The 19642-nt window shown below is 39.0% G+C and overlaps 1 protein-coding gene across 5 annotated transcripts in view; it reads left to right on the top strand.

Annotated features, from left to right (window-relative positions):
• KATNA1 (katanin catalytic subunit A1) overlaps positions 1 to 19526 on the top strand; it is a 33840-nt gene extending 14314 nt beyond the window's left edge. For 4 of the 5 annotated variants that reach the window (XM_019638966.1, XM_019638961.1, XM_019638962.1 and 1 more), the window contains exons 5-11: positions 7111 to 7232; positions 8684 to 8789; positions 11137 to 11295; positions 16602 to 16728; positions 17236 to 17370; positions 17904 to 18030; positions 19165 to 19526. In XM_019638966.1, coding sequence (XP_019494511.1) covers positions 7111 to 7232; positions 8684 to 8789; positions 11137 to 11295; positions 16602 to 16728; positions 17236 to 17370; positions 17904 to 18030; positions 19165 to 19363 — 975 coding nt within the window. In that variant the 3' untranslated portion in view covers positions 19364 to 19526. The remainder of the gene's footprint in view (positions 1 to 7110; positions 7233 to 8683; positions 8790 to 11136; positions 11296 to 16601; positions 16729 to 17235; positions 17371 to 17903; positions 18031 to 19164) is intronic. The other variant, XM_019638965.1, reaches the window with a different exon arrangement.
• Positions 19527 to 19642: the final 116 nt, after the last annotated feature.

The raw sequence follows: 19642 nt of genomic DNA on the forward strand, positions 1-19642 counted from the left end.
GTCTGTTCCCCTTCCCCCAATTCCCCAACCCTGTTCCCCTCCCCCAATTCCCCAATAAAATCTTTAAAAAAAGAAAGAAAGAAAACCTTAGTCATACTCCACCCAGGCTAGGATTTTTCCCACTCACTGTTCAACAAATATTTTTGGTTGGTTTATGTAACTTTATATCTTGATATAGTTTCAGATTTGCAAACAAGTTGTAGGAATGGTATAAGGAACTTCCATATATTCTTTACCCAGTTTTAATAATTATTAATATTTTGCCCCTTTTGCATTATCATTTACTCTCTATATACCCTTTTTTTTTTCTGAAGCACTGGGAGTAAGTTGTAGATAACATGCCCTTTACCCATAAATATTTTAGAGTGTATTTCGCAAGCACTAGGACATTCTTTTACTTAAACACAATATAGTTATCAAAAGCCATAAATTTTACATTGATATAGTACTGTTATTTAATCCACAGAACTTAATAAAATTTAGCCAATTATCTAACGTCATTTTAGCTTTATTTTCCTGTGCCAGTGTCCAATATAGAATCATGTTGCATTTATTTCTCATGTTTCTTTTGTTTTGAAGTAATCAAAGATTTATTAGATCCTATTTAAAAAGCACTGACCATGAAATAAAAACAGATAACAATCTTCAACAACATTAATACCTTCTTATCTTTAAATGACATTATTATGAACATGAAAATATGATCCATTGACTAGGAGAAAATATTTGTGATACATGTATCTGACAAAAGACTTGTATCCAAATCATACAGAAATTGCTAAGACTGAATTCAGTAAAAATGAGGCACTCAGACATGGACAAAAGAGAATATTTCCAATAAAAAAACTTCATTCCTTTTAACATTATTATTATAATTTGAGCCCCAGGTTTTTCATCATCATTATTTTTGGTGTTAACAACCCAGTGATAATATCCAGACAGAATCTGCTAGAAGTGAGGCAGAAAAGCCCCACAAATAAAGGGTTCTCATGTTTTTATTTTTAGTCTCTTTTAATGTGAACATTTCCTTTGTCTTTTTTTTCCTGGCATTTTTGAAGAGTACAGTTATTTTGTAGAATGTCTCTCAATTTGGGTTTGTCTGAAGTTCTCTCATGATTAGGTCAAGGTTATTTATTTTTGTCAGGAATACCACTGAAGTGAAATTTTAATCTCAGTGTATCATGTAAGGAGGCCCAGGATGTTTATTTGTTCTATTATGATAAATTGTATCACTTGGTTATGGTGGTGTCTGCCAGGTGTCTCCATTATAAAGTTCCTCTTTTTCCCTTTGTAATATGTGAGAAGATACTTTGAGACTATGCAACTATCCTGTTTCTCCTCAAAATTTCATGTACTTGTTTTAGCATCCAGTGATTCTTGCCTGAATCAGTTTTTCCTATGATGATTGCAAAATCATGATTTTTTTAACGTCACTATTTCTTCTACATTAATTAATCGGCATTCACTGTAAGGAAAAGCGCTGTCTTCTTCTCCTTTATTTAATTATCTCCGTATGGACTCATGGATTCTTACTTTGTTCAGTGAATTATAATCTGTTACTGTCATTATTTGATGCTCATACTGTCCAAGATTTGAGGAAGGTGCGATCCTTAAAGCTGGATCCTATATCGTATTGACATGTAGTTATTGTTCTCTGAGCACTTCCTCATTTTCTGGCACAATAGGGCATTCCAGGCTCATCTTGTTTTTCCCCCATGGTTGCTATTAGTGAGGAATGGGATTTAGAAACCAAGATTTCGGTGTCAGTTAATATTTTTTGAGGGTTTATACTCTTTTTTTTTAAAGGTTTTATTGGGGAATTGGGGGAGGGGCACAGCGTTAGGGAATCAGGGAAGGGGAACAGACAAGTTGCTGTCCTTTTTTGTTCTTCAGTTTAGTTGTGGAGGATGTCACTTCACTGGCCCATGTTGGTATTATCATTGCACTCTCCCTGGGTGAGGCAGTTGCTTGCCGGCCATTGGATGGCTGCTCACAGCAGCTCACAAAAGCTCACGTCAGCTGCCGGCCTGCCCCACTGCAGCCTACGCCATCGCCGGCGACTCACGGCAGCCCAGCTCCAGGTTGAGCTGCTGTTCACCATCTTAGCTGTAGAGGGTGCGATGTCACTGGCCCTCATGTGGGATCTGAACCGGGGCCCTGCTGCTCAGAGCTGGCGTCCCAAGCGAACTCCTAACCAATGCGCCACTTGGCTGGCCCTCTACTCTTTTGTAATAAGAAACATATGGGAGTCTTAAGAGCTTAGTTTCTGTACCCTTTACTTCTTCCTTTTTCCCCTCCCTGCACAAGGCACATATCCTGTGGCTGTGATATAGTAAAGTACAGGGTAACTTTTGGCTTGCTGTGCCAAAAGGACCCCTCCATACCACCTGGGCAAAGTAAAAACTGTGCCACAAAAGGTAAAGCCCTCAGTGATGCCCATCCACTCCTTTTCAGAGCCTCTCATCAGCCCCTACTTCATTCTTTCTCCTAGATTTGTAATCAAACTTTATAATTCTATGTGAGAACCTCATCCAGTAACCAGCAAAGCCACACGTTTCAACACAGTCTTCCTTGTTGATAGAGATACAGATGTTCATTTAGCTTTGGATTTTGTGCCATCTGCCTTCTTCTCCTCCCCATTTCTGGAGGTCAGTTGCCCTTGTACATCTGAACTTAAGTTCTCTTAAGTCCCTCTTGCCAGGTAGTTCTATAACCTGACACCCCTGTACTTTCAGCAGCAGCAGCCCTGTTTTAGTTCCTGAAACTGTTGGGTCCAGACAATTAACAAAGATGCTGGATGTCAAATTAGGGTTCTGAAGATTTTATTAAGCTGAGCCCAGCGACCGCCTCTCCAACTAAGGAGAGATGGCCCCGAGATATGGAGAGTAGGGTTTTTATAAGGCAGGGCTGTATGTAAAGCAAATTACAGAAGCTAAAAAGAATGTGTAGTTATTTTAGTTAAAATCGCATTCTGCTGTTGTAACAGTGTTGCTGTGTCCAGGTGTCTTAGCAGTATATCGTGACCTGGTTGAGTGACCGTACAAATTGTTTCTCAGAAATATGTATGTAATCAATTTTAGAAGCTAAGGAGCAGGGGGGGTGGGAGGGGGGTGTTGAAAAACTAAAGTTAGCTTGCTCCAAGGCCTGCTGAAATGCTAACATGAAGGCGGGGAGAGGAAGGGGGAACTGCAAGGCCTGAGAAAGGGGGAGGAAGGGGGAACTGAGGAATGTTGTTCTTTAACCTCTTATTCCCCAGCAGAAGCAAAGCAGGTGTACAGAAGCAAAAAGAGCTGTGAGTTTTCGTGAAATGATCCAATCCAGTTGTGATAAGACTATGTTTGTAAAACATTCTTAATATTTCTGTTGCAACCCATTTCTTGTAAAGCTAGGCGTTTACTGTCTTAACGGGAAGCTCTGCTTAGAGTCTAGTTGGAGTAGCTGAAGTATGATTTTTAAAACTGAGTCTGTCCGGCCTAGGGTCCGGGCTGAGATCCTTACAAAACAAGGAAAGATGTGGGGAATGTGGCTAATGAATCTGGCCTTAGGGAGTATTATCAGTACTAAAGTCTCCCTGGCTTGTTACCTTGGCGTTGGGCTAAAGCCTTATAATAATCCTCTGTGATCTGTAGAGCTCAGTTCAATGTCCCTTACTTTTTTCATTTTATATCTATACTTTTATACCCTGAGAAATGATGTATAGAACCTGAAGTACTGTAATCAACAAGTCAGTTCTCCAAGAGAAATTAATATCTGCTTAAGGCAGGAAAATATAAACCTCAAAAATATGGCCTGATGATTACAAGTATGGGCTTTGGATTCAGGCGAGTTGTGTTTAAGCCGCAGCTCTGCTATTTCTATGAGTTGTTAAGTTCTTAACTCTCTGCCTGTCCCTAGGTCCCCAAAATTTTCTATTTTTTTCTGAAAGTTTACATTTTACATTTAAGTCTTTGATCTATCTTGAGTTAATTTTAGTGTAAGATGTGAGACCTTAAGTCAAGGTTCATTTTTTGCCTATATATGCCTAATTGTCTCAGCACTGTTTGTTGAAAAGGCTATTTCTCCATTGAATTGATTTTGTACCTTTGTAAGAAATCAGTTGGGCATATTTGGGTGGGTCTATTTCTGGGTTCTCTGTTATGTTTCATTGATATATGTGTCTTTCTGTCTACCAGTACCACACTGTTGTGGTTACCATAATAAGTTTTAAAATTGGGTGGATGGATTCATCCCATTTTATTTTTCCTTTTAAAAATTGTTTTAGCTATTCTAGTTCCTTACTTTATCAATATAATTTTTTTATCTATATAAATTTTATAGTCAGCTTTTCTACATCTACAAAGAATCTTATTTGAGATTTTGATAAAATAATGTTAAATATGTATATCAATTTGGGGAAAATTGGCATCTCTATTATATTGAGTCTTCCAATCCATGAACACGTTTTTTATCTCCATTTATTTAGATCTTTGAGTTCTTTCATCAGCATTGTGTAGTTTTCAGAATGCAAGTCTTGGCATATGTTTTGTTAGATTTTATACCCAAGTATTTCATTTTTTTAAGTGATTGTAAGTGGTATTGTAATTTTTCAGTGTCCACATATTCATTGCTAGTACGTAGAAATACAAATGACTTTTTAAAAAATAATTTTTTAAAATTGTTGTTAAAATATATGGAACATAAAGTTTACCATTTTAATCAGTTCAGTGCAATTGAGGCTATTCACATTGTTGGAGCCATCACCACCTTCCATCCACAGAACATTTTTAATTTTGCCAAACTGAAACTCTACCCATTAAACGATTGCTCCCTGTAAAGGAAAACTCTGTTTTCTGTCTACTCACTATTCACAGAACACACTTCTGTTCTCCAAGTGTGTAGGGGTTTTTCCTACACCAAGCAAGGTGTCCAATAATTTAACTCAATTTTGACACTTTATCTACCTGGAGTTAGCATCAGACCCCACAGATTAAGGGCTCAGTCCCATAAGACTTTTCCCCACATCTGATGCCAGTTGCAAGTCCAATTGTCACCTGTGCTCTGACCGACTGGTATAAATCAGAGAAGACTATGACTCTCTCCTTGAGTCCAGTGATTTGCTAGTGCAGCTCACAGAACTCAGGAAAACAGTTTTCTTACTAAATGACTGGTTTGTCACAAAGGATACAGTTCAGGAACAGCCAAATGGAAGAGGTGCACAGGGCAAGGTAGGGGGAGTGGTGCAGAGCTTCCATGCCCTCTACACGGCCTTTTTATTTAACTTATTTGAGACATTGGATTTAGATTTTGTGTTTATAATTTTGCCAGATTTTAAAATAACTGGTTTTAAATCCAAGGACTGACCTCCTGGTTAATTGACTCATCTTCAACTTCATTTTTTGTATCAAAAAGGAATCTACGTTCTTTTTAACATCTCTCGTGCTTTCTTTCACCTCCTAGTAGTTAGTATTTTCACGTTGAGCAAGTTATTGCGTATTTAAAGTAAATTGTACTATTTCAGCTAATTCAATAAAATCCTATTAAAAATGTCAACATTTGAATTCTATAACTCTTCTTGGATGACTATTATAGAATTGTTTCTCCCTTCTTCCTAGCTTAAATTTGTTTTGCTTTGTCTACGAACATTCCCTTGGCACTGTGTTCTGTGGGAGAAAAGAAAGAACTAGGAAGCGCCTTCTATTTGTGTCTTCCTGGGTTTACAGTGTAAGCTGTAGCGGGGACAGTGTCTTTCTATCCCTGACAACTGCTAGCACAGAAACGATTCTTGGTATATATCTGTGAATGAATAACAACTTTATAAATACTTAGAAGAAAAGATAACCTTCTCTTTCAAATGTTACACAACACTGACCTTATTTTTTTTATATTAGTGTTGGAAACTGAATAGTCTGTAAATTATGAGACAGATGCTTATTTGGTCATCTAGTGTTAAGACTTTGAATATCATAACTACTGATTAAGTCTAGGCATTACTAATGACTTTAGACAGCACCATTAACAAAGAAATCATGTTATGCGCAAAAAAATGTTATGGAGATGGGGTAACAATTATTTACACTAATGCAGAGCGTCATAAATTTCCTTGGCTCATAAAATTCATGAGAGGCTTAGTGCTTTTTTTCACAGCACCTCTAGGACAAAAAATATTCATCCATTTTTTAAGAAGTTAGGTTCAAATAACTTCGTTTGTTTCTTTTTTTTGTTTGTTTATGTAACAGCATCTATTGGACACTGCAGAGTTTCTCAGACCTTGGAGTCAGAGTGGACATTCTACTCTCATTTCTCTTCCACCTTGATTTTTCTTTCCCACTGTATCTTTTATCACAGCAACTGTCAAAAACCCAGCTTCACAAAAATATGGCATTTCTGAAAGGAATGTAGCAGTCTTCATGTATTGGGTTGTCAGAAAAGTCATTATGTATTTTTACAACGAAAAACAGAAAAAATACGTCATGACTTTTCCGACAACCCAATAGAAACTGTGAACTGCCTTGAGTGGGTAGTTCACCCAGTGTTCAACAGATGTTGCTGTGTTTTCCTCAAAAATGTAAAGTATCTTTCAGTGCCCTGTGAGTTTGCCATTGTGTCCTGGAGCACATTAGTGTCCAGTTTGTGATGTGTGGACCTAATGACTGTCATCACAGGACGGGAGAGACTCTCACCTAAGGACTGAGGCGTCTCTTTTGGAGGGCAGGTGGGAATAGTGGAAAGGGAAGTTTTAGTTTTAGGAGCAATGAGGACTGAGTAGGTGGTTAAAGACCGAGCTATAGTCTTAGTTAAATAAACCACCTTTAACCTTATCTCCTTTAATGCTTTGAGGCATGTGTCACATATACCTGATGTATATTAGTGACCACAGTTAACCTCAATATTAATTTTTTAATCATCAGTTCATATGCATAATATTTTTATTTTTCTTTAACACCTTTGCCATACTTTTTATGTAAAAATAAAAATTGAGTATGAGACTCTGATGTATAGTCTTTGATTCTATGCTTATTACATGTATTAGCTTTTTAAAAAATAGCGCTTGAGTCCAATCTTTGTGTCTGACTCACAGAAACAAAATATAATTTTTCAAGTCAAAAGCTCTTGTTTTTTCTATTTATGTAGAGCAAATCACCTGCCGCAGTTACGGAACCAGAGACAAATAAATTTGACAGTACTGGATATGATAAAGACTTAGTGGAAGCTTTGGAGAGAGATATAATTTCTCAGAATCCCAATGTCCGATGGTAAGTTCTGTCTCAACAAAATAATTGGTGCGGTCGATGCTTTTATGAACAAAGAATGGAGCACTTGTGTAAAGGCACTGAAGATCAGTTCTTGGGGACAGAACCAGAGAACATGCAAGAGAGTGTGATGCATCACTTCACTTCAGGTCAGGCTGTACCAAGTTTTTTTTTTTTTTTATAGCTGATCCATCCTGCCACCTATTGGCAGCTCAGCGGCAGCTCAGCTCGGGCCGTGAATGAAACTGGCGACCCTTTTGCTCAGAGCTTGCACTCTTGAGTGAGCCGTACCAATTTTTTTATCTGAAACTTAGTAAATAAAAAAATTTTATTAAATAAAAAAATCTTAATATGGAATGTGAATAAGATCACAGAAATTTCATCTTCTTTTTGGGACATTGTGTTATGGTGAAATGACTATAATTCTTATGCTTGTGTGTTGCTTGTTATCTATAGTCTTATCCAGTAGATGCTGCTTTTGTTTCCTATTACTTAGAGCAGTAGTTCTCAACTTTATTAATATTATTTCTAATTAAGGAACTGTAATTTATCACAGTGAGTTATGAAAGCTCCCTTTCCCACAAAGTTAAGTATGTTCTATTATATATTTTTTTTGTTAAGACCTTAATAATTTTTTGGTGTGGTTTTGGGGGTATTGAAAAATATATTTTTTATTTGATATTTATACAATGAACATATATTTTCACTAAAAATACCATGTGTTCAAATAGTGGTGTGTTGGTGGTGGCGGTCTAGCGGTTGGAGATGACTTGGTAGCAATCTCTATGACACTCTTTAGCTGTGGTGTGTACCTCTTAGGAGGGTTGGGGGCAAAGCAGCAGCATCACAGCCTGTCTCTGCTTTATGCCTTTTATTCTTTATGTTTTCTTTTTAAAATGGGCTAATTGTTATTAAGTCATGGAGTTTATGGAATGAGCATCATACATAAGAGCAAGAATTTAAAATGAGAAGGCGTAATACTTGAGTGGGCCTACTGACCTGTGTTCACATTCGCCAAGCTGAAAATCATCACTGACAAGAACTGAAAGTACGGATTGTGGTCCTTATATGTGCTGGTTGGCGTGACCTCATCACAGTGTGTTAGGTCACAGGTGTCTAGGGAGAGGCGCTTAGCATTCGTCAGCAGCGTAAAACTGTGTGCTTCCAGTGGTTCTCAAGAAAGGACTGCCTAGAGTTAAACAGATACTCTAAGACAGCGGTTCTCAACCTTTCACAGGGGTCGCCTGAGACCATCGGAAAACACATATTGTCGATGGTCTTAGGAACCAAGACACCGCTCCTCTATCTGTCTCCAGGCCCACATGCAGATATGCCCACATACGAGTACCCAGCGACCCCTGTGAAAGGGTCATTCGACCCCCAAAGGGGTTGTGGACCCACAGGTTGAGAACCGCTGATCTAAGAGGTGGTTGATAAAATATCTTCTCTTTCAGGGATGATATTGCTGATTTGGTAGAAGCTAAGAAGTTGCTTAAGGAAGCTGTGGTGTTACCAATGTGGATGCCAGAGTTCTTTAAGGGTATTAGGAGACCATGGAAAGTAAGTTCATTACTACTACGGCATTGTCAAAGTGAATGACAAGTACTTTGTATAGAAAACCAATATTTATCTGTATTGGAAGAAGTGAGGGAAAAAAGTAATAGAATAGGTAAAGAAAATTTTAAATTAAAAAGTGTATGTTGTGTTATTCAAAATTTTGTTTAGACCAAAAGCTATTGCAAGATTCCCAGAATAAGAAATAGGTACAGTGTGATCCTAGGAAGCTGGACAAGTTGGGTTTAAAATGAGCTTGTATTTGCAAATGGGAACAAGTTGACCAATGCAAAAATACTCCATTTTATGTGTCATGTTGCAGGACTTGTATCCTGTTCTTAAGAAGTTAAGATATATCTGCATCTAATGTAGATATTCTTAAGAAATGAAACATATCTGTGTCTGATGAGGACTTTATAAAGTCATGGGCAAATCTGAAAAGAGACTGTCAAAAAACTCTTGGATTTCCAGAAAACAGCCAAGCTGTGCCAAAGTGTTCAGGCTGTAGAATGAATGGATTAATATATCGCATTATGTTTATTATCAGAATATTATAGAAGATAATGACATGAGAAGTAACTAGTACACTCAACAAAGTGGATGGCTCTCACAATCATAATGTTGAGAGTAAAAGAGGCTTGCTACAAAAGATCAAGATCACATAATACATGATTCCATTAAAACTATAGTATTTAGTGATACATGTTTGGGAGATAAAACTATAAAGAAAAGCAGGGAAATCAAATATTGTGGTTATCTGTGGGAAGAAGATGGGTAGTGATTGAAAAAGGGCATGAAGGGAGTTTCTTTGATGCTTACAGTATTCTCTATTTTAACTACAGTTTGCTTTGCTGTAACCTATTGAGCTATGTATTTTTTTGGTGAACTTTTCTGTATGTGAACTATATTAAACACACACAAATGATTAACAGGAAAAAACCCAAACTCTTGGATTTGGAAAAATGTGCTAATGGCTAACTCTGCACTTATTATTTTTAAAAATTCTTTAAATGTTAGTGATAAGCAAGATACAAAATTATAGTGTAAACAAACTGTGTACAACTGTGTAAACAAAAATAACTAATGTGTTTGAGCAAAAAAGCTAGCAGGAAACATATCCAGATGCTAATGGTACCTGTGTTAGGGTGTGATATTATAGTATCAATATTATAATATTGTGTCTTTTCTCATCTGTGAGTTCTAAAATTTTAATAAAAATATTTTACTTTTGTAATGGATAAAGTAAATTTGTGGTAAAGTATCCTTTTTTTCTCTTTGTCTCTAATTTGTCTTAATATTATGTATTAGTTGATTGAAAATTCATCCTTATAAATGGAATTCTTTTTTTTTTAAAGATTTTTTATTGGGGAATTGGCAGAGAGGAACAGTGTTGGGGAGTTGGGGGAGGGGAACAGTGTTGGGGAGTTGGGGGAGGGGAACAGCCATGTTGTTGTCCTTCAATCTTAGTTATGGAGGGCACAGCAAGCTCAGCTCCCAAGTTCAGTCGCGCCGCTCAGCTCAAGGTGCTGTGTTCAATTAATTGCGTGTGGGCGTAGCCACCATCCCATGCAAGAGTCGAACCAGCAGCCTCTTTGTTAAGAGCACACGCTCTACCACTGAAGCCCCTGGGCGGCAGCTCAGCTCAAGGTGCTGAGTTCAGTCTTTATTTATTTATCTTTTTTTTAAAAGATTTTATTGGGGAACTGAGGGAGGGGAACAGCACTGGGGAATCGGGGAAGGAAAACAGACAAGTCGCTGTCCTTCTGTTCCTCAATCTAGCAATGGAGGATGTCGCTTCACTGGCCTGTGTTGGTAATGTGATCATTACATTCTTCCCGGCTGAGGCAATTGGTCACTGGCCACTGGACGGCTGCCCATGGCGGCTCACGGCAGCTCATGGCAGCCCACAGCAGCCCCACTGCAGCCCATGCCCTCACCAGCGACCCACAGCAGACCAGCTCCAGGTCAAGCTGTCATTCACCATCCTAGCTGCTCAGAGCCCACACTCCCAAGCCAACTCTCAACCAGTGAGCCACTTGGCCAGCCCCCAAGTTCAGTCTTTAGTTGCGGGTGGGCATAACCCACCATCTCAAACAGGTAAACTTGTTGTTAGGAGCACGTGCTCTCACCAGCTGAGCCATCCTGCCACCTGTTGGCAGCTCAGCGGCAGCTCAGCTCGGGTGCAGCTCACTGGCCCATGTGGGAGTCGAACCAGCAACGCTGTTGCCCAGAGCTCGCACTCTTGAGCAAGATCTTAACCAACTGAGCCACTCGGCTGGCCCAATAATGGAATTCTTGTGAATTAGAACAATGGCAGTTAAACCCTTCACTTACACTGTTATATTCCCAACAGGGAGTGTTGATGGTCGGCCCGCCCGGCACGGGAAAGACCCTCCTTGCGAAAGCAGTAGCTACAGAATGCAAGACAACGTTCTTCAATGTCTCCTCATCAACGCTGACTTCCAAATACAGAGGGGAGTCTGAGAAGCTGGTTCGTCTTCTGTTTGAAATGGTGAATGTTTGAGACAACTGTAATGGTTCTTTTCCTCTAAGAGGGTAGAAAGTGAGCTGTAACTGTCTCCAGTGTATAGAATAGCGGGGCACAGTGACACTGTGCTCAGAGTATGTACCTATGCCCTGGGAGCCAGACTCCTAACTAACATGAGTAACTTGGGATTCTGTTTGTCCTCCTTCCTCTGGAGGCAGAGCTATCTCTCTTAGCTTATGGGCATGCTCACAACATGGGATCTGCTATAGGAGTTTGAAGTTATGTTTTTTAAATCAGTAGGCTTAGTTATAATATGGTGAGTGCAGTATGATAAAAATGTGAAAATCATATGTAGTTGTGGAACTTAGATCACCTCCAATCTATTAACTATATCAAATACCCCGAATTTAGTACCCAATCTTTGATTAGGTTCTTTGCTTCTTACTTTGAGGTTCTTTTATGTTTTTCCATTCCCACTAATCTGAGTGTCAGCAAAAGTGTCATTCCAACAAATGCTGGTAGAGTGTTTGGGTTGACTTCAGACGCTTTTTAGACTTGACTTTGTTAAGTTTCACTGATTCTTTCAGTCTTGCCTCATTTAAGAGATAGTGTAGTTATATGTATGAGGACAGATGCTTATTATGTACATAATGACAGAGGCTTGCATTTTTTTTTTCTTTTTAAAGATTTTATTGGGGAATTGGGAGAGGGGAACAGTCAAGTAGCTGTCCTTTTGTTCATCAGTCTAATTGTGCAGGATGTCGCTTCACTGGCCCATGTTGGTATTATTATTGCGCTCTTCCCGAGTGAGGCAGTTGCTCACTGGCCTTTGGATGGCCGCTCATGGCGGCTCACTGTGGCTCACGGCAGCTCACGCCCTCTTCCGGCCAGCCCCACTGCAGCCTACGCCATCGCCAGTAACTCACGGCAGCCCAGCTCCAGGTTGAGCTGTTGTTCACCATCTTAGCTGTAGAGGGTGCAGCGTCACTGGCCCTCATGTGGGATCCGAACCAGGGCCCTGCTGCTCAGAGCTGGCGTCCCAAGCCAATGCCTAAGCAACGTGCCACTCGGCCGGACCGAGGCTTGCATTCTTAATCATAGTGGAATAGAACCTCAGATGACCATGCTAATATTATACCAGATCTTCTGTCCTAGGCTCAGAATAAGACAAAGCAAGCAAACAAAAAGCCTCACAATTTCAGGTTATCCATTTTCTTACAAAGGCTTCTTCCTGTTTCAATTCCCATTTTCCTTCTCTTTCAAGTTTGAAAAATTCATAAGGCAAAATGCAAATTCCAACAGGTTCTTAATGGCTTAGTAATAGTCCATACCACAATAGGAATCCAATGGAGAACCTCTGAGATCGTTTTGAAAAATTAGTTTGCCCTTTGCTTAAGGGGAAAAAAATTATTGCCAGTGTTTCAGAATAACCAGGCCTTTTAAAAATGTAAGCTAAATAGAATTAATGATTAAGTGTGGGGTCAGTAGAGTCAGGTGGCCTGGGCTCAGATCCTACCTCTGTCACTTTCCTAGCTGGCTAACTGGAAAATTCCTTTCTTATCCTTAGTTACTTTATCTATAAGAGTTCAATAATACAGGACCTACCTTTGTAGTGTTCGGTGGGTAAAGCCAGCTAATACATGTTAATTACTTACTACAGAGCCTGACTTACAAGGGCTCATAGATATTAGCTGTAATTTTTTTTTTTTTAATTGGGGAATTGGGGGGATGGGAACAGTGCTGGGGAATTGGGGCAAGGGGAACAGACAAGTTGCTGTCGTTTTGTTCTTCAGTCTAGTTGTGGAGGACGTTGCTTCACTGGCCCAAGCTGGCACCATCATTGCGCTCTTCCCAGGCGAGGCAGATCAGTCGCCGGCTTCTGGACGGCCGCTCACTGCGGCTCCTGGCCGCTCACGCTGGCTGCTGGCTACACACGGTAGCCCATGGCAACCCACTGCCACAGGGGCTGCAGCCTATGCCGTCGCCAGCAACTCATGGCAGCCCAGCTCCAGGTTGAGCTGTTGTTCAGCATCTTAGCTGTAGAGGGCAGTGTCACTGGCCCTCATATGTGGGATCCGAACCGGGGCCCTCTGGCATCCCAAGCCAGCTCTTAACCATCGCGCCACTCGGCTGGCCCTAGCTGTAATTTTTTAAGAATTATTTTATATATTTTCAAAGGTAGGGTTTTATAGTTAATAAAACTTACCATTTTCTTCTATGGGGAAGCCTCTTACAGAGCACGAATTTGCACGGTTTTTATAGTGAGATTTATGAAGGCCTATCCAACAGCATGTTTTTCAGTAGCTTCACTGGGGTTTCCTTGGACAATCTTAACCACCATTAAATCAATCCCTGCTTATGTGAGCATGCTGCTTTGTTACCCACGTGAGCAGTTGCTCATCACAAACTAGCGCGTGCAGTGTGGAGCTTCTGCTTTTGTGAATGTTGGTTAGGGTTCATATTTGAAACCAGCTTGATAGTCTTCTGTTGATCATATAGACTTTCTCAAGGAGTAAAATTGTACTGCCTCTCCTATCTTCATTTTGACTGCTCTACAGATGACTGCCTCTCTTGAGTCCCATTCCCTCCACCCCCCAGAATCTCTCAAAGTGAGCATACCTCAAGGCCTATATTTTAAATAAGGCCATTTAAGTATTATAAAAATCTGTACAGGATTTTTTACGTCACATGGTAACAAACATACAAAAATTTGATTTAACTGTATAATTTTTATTGTAGTGTCAAGACCTTCCATTTTCAAGTGTCAAATGAATTTAAACAAAAAGAATAATATATTGGGTCAGGTAACTGGGAATTTTCACAAGTTACGTTTTAGATTTTTAGGCCTAGAATGATCCGGTAATACAGATGTCCTCAGAAACGTTTCTGACTTTTGGCTCTGTTTACCTCTTGTTACAGGTAGGTCTGTGGTGGCTAAAATAGCCATCAGAGGCTTAAGTCTTATTTTTATTGTCTGTATGGTAATCCCAAGGAAACTTGCCCTTATTTCTTCCAGCAGAATTCCAGGGATTCATGTTTTGCTTGTTTTGAGTCACATGTCCATGCCTGAACCCATCATTTTGGTCAGAGAATTAGAGTGATCTAAGTGGTCATTGAATCATACCCTTGGGACTCCAGTAGAGTTGGCCTCTTATGACGTAGTGGAATAAGAATGAAAAAGGAATGATTTATGAATGAAAAAGAGAGCTTCTCTTACCGGAAGACATGCTGTGCAGGCAAAAGCAATTGGTGTCCACTGTAAGTCTCTCTGCGGTGCTTTTCCCGGTCATGCAAAGCCAATTTTACATGTGCCACAGTCTCTGCTTTAAGTCAGACTATTCTTCACACCCTCAGTATCTGGGAAGAATCAGTCTAATAGTTTTTGCATGGTGTGACAACAGATTGAAATTTAATTTGTGTCAATGTAGTACGTTCTTTTGGTAGATGGTTTCTAGCTAGAATTTCAATTGAGAATTTTTTTTACTTTCTTTCCCTCTGTCCATTTTTTGAAAAGTACAAAATTTTTTGTACATAGTACCTAAAATCCAAGTAAGCCTGCTTTATTAAAAATGAAATTAGGGCTGGCCGATTGACGCATTGGTTAAGAGCTGGCTTGGGACGCCAGAGGTCCCCAGTTCGGATCCCACATATGAGGGCCAGTGACACTGCCCTCCACAGCTAAGATGCTGAACAACAGCTCGACCTGGAGCTGGGCTGCCGTGAGTCACCAGTGAAGGCAGGTGGGTTGCCATGGGCTACCGTGTGTAGCAAGCAGCCAGCGTGAGTGGCCATCCAGAAGCCTGCGACTGAATCTGCCTCGCACGGGAAGAGCGCAATGATGGTGCCAACTTGGGCCAGTGAAGCAACGTCCTCCACAACTAGACTGAAGAACAAAAGGATAGCAACTTGTCTGTTCCCCTTCCCCCAATTCCCCAATAAAAATCTTAAAAAAAAAAAAAAGAAATTATCCCTTTGGAGGCAGTAGATGACTTAGGATTCAAATTTTCTACTAGAAAAGAATGTGAGATTTAAATATTAGGATTTTCTACGTGAACATACTAAAACTAAATTCATACTTTGGAGGCACAGTGCTCTCAACACAGTTGATTGCCTACTAAAAGGGTGCTATTTTATAACTTCCTGGTCCAAAAGATTGATAGGCTGAGTACAACTGCATGTTCAAGTCTGTAATGTTCACTTGTCATTGTGGATTTTTATTTTTAGAGAAACCTTTAAATTGCTGTTTGTTCACTCGAGCTCTGTTTTGAGAAATATTTGTCATTTTGGATCAAAGTTCTTGTGCAGTGATTCTATAAGTTTGGCTATTTTGTTAAGAAAAGGATTAACAAACTTCTTTAGTTACTGTAATAAATTGCTTCTTCATCCTCCTCAAGAGAAGGGTGATGCTGTTGAGTCTTACAGAGCTATATACTAGATATATACTTGACTGAACCTATTATGAAATTGATCAATCTTCCCTATTCTTTGAAGAAGAAATGCATTTAAGGTAAAAAAGTAAACTTGGGGTATATTCAGCCATAAAAAGGGATGAAGTATTGTACATGCTACAGTATAGATATTATGCTAAGCGAGAGAAGCCAGACACAAAAAGGCCACTGATTGGATGACCCCGTTTATTTGAAATATTCAGAATAGGCAAATCCATAGAGACAGAAAAAAAATTAATGATTGCCATGGGCTGGGGGAAGGGAAATTTTGGGTTATCTTTCTGGGGCAATGAAAATATTCTGGAATTTGATAGTGGTGATGGTTGCACAGTATTGTGACTACTAAATATTGAGTTGTACACTTTAAAATAGTTTAAATCGTAAACTTTATGTGAATGTTATCTCAGAAAAACCTTGGGCCATATATTCATGCTTCTTTTATCCTTAAGAGGATAAAAAATAACTGTATTAGTCAAATGAAAAATGGCAATTAGAATTTCTTGGAATCTATGTAATTTTATTTAAGATAATGATTCTCTTTAACCAATTTTTTTCTAGAACTTTAAACACTTACCAGTATCTGTAATGTTCTCCCATCGTAGTTATTCATATTGTTGGTAGTACACAGGATAATCCCATCTTTATATCACAATATATATAGTCAGTTATAGTACTGAATGGTTAAAAAATCGTCATGTAATACTTAAGCACATGATGAGTCTGTTTGAGAAGCTATATTATAACTGTTCCAAATCTATCCTCTCGTCCCAATATTAGGACAAGAGGGAGAGAGGCGCAGTTTGGCAGATGTCATTTTCTAGTTGCTGTAGATTTATTTTTAAATGGAATAAAAATCTGGTGTTGCATGGTTTCTTCCTTTAGGCTCGATTTTATTCTCCAGCCACCATATTTATTGACGAGATCGATTCCATTTGCAGTCGCAGAGGGACTTCTGAAGAGCACGAAGCAAGCAGAAGGGTGAAGGCCGAGCTGCTGGTTCAGATGGACGGTATGTGTGAGACTGTGCATGAGCTGACAGCTCTGCTCCTGGTACTGACCACACAGCTCAGGACTAGAGGGGGCTGGCGAGTAGACCCTGGCGATTCACAGCTGTAAACTTGGGAACATTGATGGGTGCCAAGCCAGAAATAATGGCTATTCACAGGGCACCCTTCGGCATGTATGCTGATCTCTTATTTTTAGTCATGAAATTGAAGTAAAAGCAAATAAATTGGCCTTAGAGGGGAATATGTGTGCTTTTGAAAATTTTTAAAACTTGGCATGTAGTTGAGCTGAGTTGGTCTTTTTATTAAAATTTGCATATTACAAGAACTCATTCCCTTAGATCACAAATTCACGTATGTATGTACCAGTGAGTTTTACAAGTCTTAAGGAGGCTTGACGATTACACTACCTCATACTGTTGTGCTAAATATTTCATCATCTTTAAGTAGTTGAGCTTTACTTTGTGTAATACGACTAGTATCTTTTTACTTTCTCCTTACCCTTCTTTTAGGTGTGGGAGGTGCTTCTGAAAACGATGACCCTTCCAAAATGGTTATGGTTCTGGCCGCTACTAATTTTCCCTGGGATATCGATGAGGCTCTAAGACGACGTCTTGAGAAAAGAATCTATATTCCATTACCATCAGGTATCTTCACATGAATCTTGTCAGGAAGCTCATAGCAACTCTTAGGTAGTTTCGCTTAAAAGATTTAAAAATTTGGGCCGGCCGAGTGGCTCGGTTGATTAAGAGCTCGCTCAAGAGTGTGAGCTCTGAGCAACAGCGGTTCGTGTCCTGGCCTGAGCTGAGCAGCCGCTGAGCTGCCAACAAGTGGCAGGATGGCTCAGCTAAAACATGGGGCTATAGGTGTTCACAACACACCCTTTCAACTTGCCTCTGAGTTTGAAAATTTCATAAAAAAAAAAAAAAAAAAAATTTGGTAATAACTTTCCTTTTAAGGGACAAATGTAGGATGTTTTTCTTTGTAGTACCTGGTTTGGCTATATCTAGAGTCTGAAAGCCCTGATACTAGGAAGTTTAAAATTCAATGAGGAATGGCTCTTAAATTTTTAAGCAAATGAGCGTTAAGAGTTGGAAAACACAGAAAGTAAACTTCAGAAAAAATAATACACTATTTGTATGTTGAAGGCTTACATTTTAAAATTTGTTTCTATTGTTAGCAAAAGGCAGGGAGGAACTACTACGAATTAGTCTCCGTGAGCTGGAATTGGCTGATGATGTTGACCTTGCCAGTATAGCAGAAAACATGGAAGGTTATTCAGGTGCGGACATTACCAACGTGTGCAGGTATGCATTATTTTAGAAGCATAGGTTTTTTTGTGGGTCTAAAATTATGAAGTGTTTATGCCAAATTTAGATGAAAAATACACACATTATATAGTCTACAGACAGGACACCAGTTTTGGTATTGTTAGTGTTATCAGGTGCTGGTAAGATACTGGTGTGTCTTGCATGTCTGTGAGGAGTCTGTAGTTCATTTCAAAGCTACATGTTCAAGAAGCTAATATTATAGAACAGGGGTCGGCAAACTGCGGCTCGCGAGCCACATGTGGCTCTTTGGGTACATTCCGTCTCAAAAGTTTGCCGACCCCTGGAAGAGCCAATCCTATCCCTCACAATTTAAAAATTATTTGAGAGCCATAAATATATTTTTACATAATCACCATTATGTCAATAATATCGTTTAAACATTTTATAAATGAAACTATGATAGTTTTATTTTCATTTTCAATTTTACTTCAGAGCCACAGTTCGCGAGCCACAGTTTGTTGACCCCTGGCGGCTCTTCCATCTCAAAAGTTTGCCGATGATCCCTGTTATAGAACAACAGGTGTAAAGTAGAAAATCAATAATTATCTTGGATTTAAAAATTAATGGTGGTGTATTTGTTTAATATACTGTCATGTAGGAAAATAATTGTGAAATACATCAATTTGGCATACCCAAGTAGAGTACAATCCCATTTTCAGTGAAAATGTTCTAAATGTGATAGGAACCGCAGTTAAAAGAAAAAAGACTGCCTATAATCCAGCTAATTCAAGTAAATTTTGTCCTCGTCCAAGTATTAGCTCAGATGTTATTAATAAGGTGCATACCTGCATTAGTTTTCTCATATCTGAAGTAAACATCACGTGGCTAGTGTGAAGATTAACGATAATGTGTGTGTATATAAAGCAGCTCTGTGTTGCTGTCTCTGCACAAATGGTGGCTGCAATTAAGGGTAAAACTTGGTGAAAGAGGTTCTTGAATCTAAAGTTTCTCCTTTAAAAAAAAAAAAAACCCCACTGAAATAGAAGGGGGAAAAGAGAAACCACCTAACTTGATCAGTTAGCATCTCCTAAACATGTAGAAAATATGTAATTTTCTAGCAACAGGTTTTTATTCAATCAAAATACTTGTTTTTTAAAATTTAAAACCTAGGGATGCATCCTTGATGGCAATGAGAAGGCGTATTGAAGGTTTGACCCCAGAAGAAATCCGAAATCTTTCAAGAGAAGAAATGCACATGCCTACAACTATGGAGGATTTTGAAATGGCTTTAAAAAAGGTTTCTAAGTCAGTATCTGCTGCAGACATTGAAAGATACGAGAAATGGATATTTGAATTTGGATCATGCTAACTTCTCACATGTAAACTGTGAGAAACCTGCGTTAAGTATTTGAATAATAATTAAATGTAGTATTTCATTGCACTGAGTGCTATATTTTTTTAAACTTTCATAATGGTAAGATTAAAAAAAAAAGCTTATGATTCTGAATAAAGGCAATTTTTTAAAGCTGCAAGCTAGTTTGTTGTACTTGAGTTTAGAATTACCTGATTTCTCCTTCACTGAGACAAATGTTGCAGACAAATGTTGCAACACAATGACAAATGTTGCAACAACACAAATGCTGTTACT

This window comes from Hipposideros armiger, unplaced genomic scaffold (genome assembly GCF_001890085.2).
Source record: "Hipposideros armiger isolate ML-2016 unplaced genomic scaffold, ASM189008v1 scaffold_41, whole genome shotgun sequence".
Classification (NCBI taxonomy): Eukaryota; Metazoa; Chordata; class Mammalia; order Chiroptera; family Hipposideridae; genus Hipposideros; species Hipposideros armiger.